This window comes from Triticum urartu, chromosome 7A, assembly GCF_056163025.1.
Source record: "Triticum urartu cultivar PI428250 chromosome 7A, HENAU_Tu73, whole genome shotgun sequence".
NCBI lineage: Eukaryota > Viridiplantae > Streptophyta > Magnoliopsida > Poales > Poaceae > Triticum > Triticum urartu.
Window position 1 is genome coordinate 377034652 of NC_141879.1, and position 2751 is coordinate 377037402.

General features: G+C 57.1%; 1 protein-coding gene across 1 annotated transcript; it reads right to left on the minus strand.

The window, feature by feature from the left end:
* Positions 1 to 1230: 1230 nt before the first annotated feature.
* On the minus strand, positions 1231 to 2156 carry LOC147959651 (uncharacterized). Its single transcript, XM_087534873.1, has 2 exons — positions 2114 to 2156; positions 1231 to 2018 (listed from the first exon to the last, which is right to left on the minus strand). Exons 1-2 carry the CDS (start codon positions 2154 to 2156, stop codon positions 1231 to 1233), a joined length of 831 nt encoding a protein of 276 aa, XP_087390999.1.
* Between the last annotated feature and the right edge of the window lie 595 nt (positions 2157 to 2751).

Below are 2751 nucleotides of genomic sequence, written 5' to 3' on the forward strand. Positions count from 1 at the left end.
TGGCTTGATGAGTTACCAGCCGTCCTCTGGAGTCTGCGCATGACTCCAAACAAGTCAACCGGCTTCACGCCTTTCTTCCTCGTCTACGGTGCCGAAGCCGTCATCCCAACGGACATAGAGTTTGACTCCCCACGAGTCACCATGTACACCGAGGAGGAAGCAGAAGAAGCACGTCAAGATGGCGTCGATCTGCTGGAAGAGGGCCGGCTGTTGGCACTCAGCCGGTCCAGCATCTACCAGCAGAGCGTGCACCGATACTACAACAGGAAGGTCAAGCCAAGATCTTTCCAAGAAGGCGACCTTGTGCTCCAGCTGATCCAGCGAACAGCCGGCCAGCACAAGTTGTCGGCACCTTGGGAAGGCCCTTTCATCATCAGCAAAGTGCTGGGCAACGACTCCTACTACCTGATTGACGCTCAGAAGCCCCGAGCACGCAAGAGGGACGACTCCGGCAAAGAGACAGAGTGGCCATGGAATACAAATCTCCTCCGAAGATTTTACAGTTGATGCAGTATGTACCACACTACCTTTTGTATTAAAGTACCAAGACTTCGGGCCCCCCAAGACGAGCTTGGGGACTGCCCTCTTTTGTCTATATGATAAAAGTTATGCCTATGAGTATGTTACTCTTTGTTATGTCGCTTGGCACCGGGCTCGACAGGTCGGCCCGGGGACTTGCCGCCTTGCACTATGAAATGCTTCCTGCAGCCAGACAAGTAGTGTGTGGCGCCTAAGCCATCTCCTGTCAGAAGCCGCAGCTCACAGAGCGACTGTACGGTGGGCAGGAGTAAGGTAGAATGGGCGTTCGCATGAAAAATGGCTAAGGACTCAAAGCATAAAACATAGCTTAAGCCGGCTTCCAGCCTTCCTTTTTTCTTTTCGCAAACCGGCTATTAAGCAGTCGGCTCACCGCCTTCTATTCAACTTGCTAAAAAACTCTAAAACGGCTAAGTACTTGTCTTCCCAAAGTAGCCAAGCATTTGATCCAACGGCAGTCCGCAGAGCGGCTGTCCGACTGGCAAGACAGGCAACTAAGGGAAAGCGGCAAAGGAAAAAAGCCAAAAGAGCAATGAGCAAGAAAAGATAGAATTTGGATAAATATTTACATAGCATAGGCCCTTGGCCGAATCTTCGAGCAGAAGTTCAAAATACACCCCGCGGGTGGAATTGTGTGAATTAACAAGTTCTTCAGAGACTACTAAAGCAGATAAAATAAGATAAGGCGGCAGCCTAAGATGCGGCAGACGGATTCGGAGGGTCGGAGGAGGCGGCAGCGTCAGGCGTTGGGGCGGCCGGCTGGGCAGTCTTGGCTTGATCGCCTCCGGCGGCAGTCGGCTCGGTCGCACGCGGCTCGTTGCTGGAGGCACGGTCGAGCTGAGGCTGGCCGTCCGCTCCGTCTTCTGGTGCTTCCGTCTCGCCTCCGTCCTCCGCCTCGCCTTCCTCCTCGACGCTGGAGCCGATCACCTCCGCCGAGTCCTCGCCGTAGTCTGGGTTCATCCCAAACCACTCCGGCGGTACATCCTCGCCGTCTTCAGACCGCTCGGGGACGAAGATGCTGGTGTCGGTGTACTCGGTAATCGCCGTGGCACGCTTGACGAGGGCGTCTTCCACGGTTGCCAGCTCCGGCTGGGCCTCTGACCGGAGTGTGGCCAGCCGGTCTAGATCTAGCCCCGGATACCAAGCCTTGATGAACTCCAAGGCCCGACGCGCTCCAGCTCGGGCCGAGGAACCCTTCCAGGCCTCAAGACGACCAGCCGCGACCTCTAGCCAGTCGGCAGTCAGGCTGGGGGTGCGCGGAGCCTGCATGTCCGGCCACAGGGCGGCAATCGCCTGGGCACCGACACGTTGAAGCCGGCGCAACATCCGATGAGTCGGCCGAAGGCGAGCCTCGATGCTTAGGATATGCTCATCAAGGGTTCGGGGGGCGTCGGCGGCGATATCTACACCTTCCGCCCTCCGACCTTCACGGTCAGCCTCGATGGCTTGGATGGCGGCCTGCGAGTGCCCAGGGAAGAAGTCTGCCAAGACGGAAGAAACGAAGAAACAAGTCAAAAATCAGGAGTCGGCACGATTTATAATCGGCAGCTTGAAGAAAGAAAGTAAAGAAACTCACCATCAACAATGTCTTCGATCTCATGGAAGCCGGAGGCCAGCATTGCCTCTCTGTCAGTCCAGGAGGAGCGCTCGCTCGCGAACTCGGCCAGGAGGGCGGTTTCCCTCTCTTCTGCCTCCTTCTGCGTCTTCGCAAGCAGCTCCCTCTGCTCTGCCAATTGAGTGGCCAGCAGATCGCGCTCCGTGGCGAGCTTGCTGCACTCCTCCCCCTTGGCGCGCAACGCGGAGTTGGCTTCGCTCAGCTGCTGTTGAAGAACAGCGTTGGCTTCTGAAGAGAAGGAAGAAAGAAGGCGTTAAGTCATCAGTAATGAAGGTCGCCGGGGAGATCCGGCCCGACTGCACAGCAGTCGGCCCGAATCTCGGGGACTACAGCCCGCGGGTGCGCCAGCGTGCCCCCGCAAAGAAGAGAAAAGACTCACTCCGGCTCTCCGACAGGTCGGCGGTCCGCTTACCCAGCTCTTCAATGTTGCGGTTGAAGGCAGTGACGCGGAGGTTGTGATAGTCCTGCGACAAATATTCCAGACAAAAGTAAGAACCCGGAACTCACCAATTGGAGTTCTGGGCCGCCTGCTCAGCAGCCGGCCCGAAACTCGGGGACTACACCCAGTGGGTGCGCTGGCGCGCCCCCACAGAAAGGAA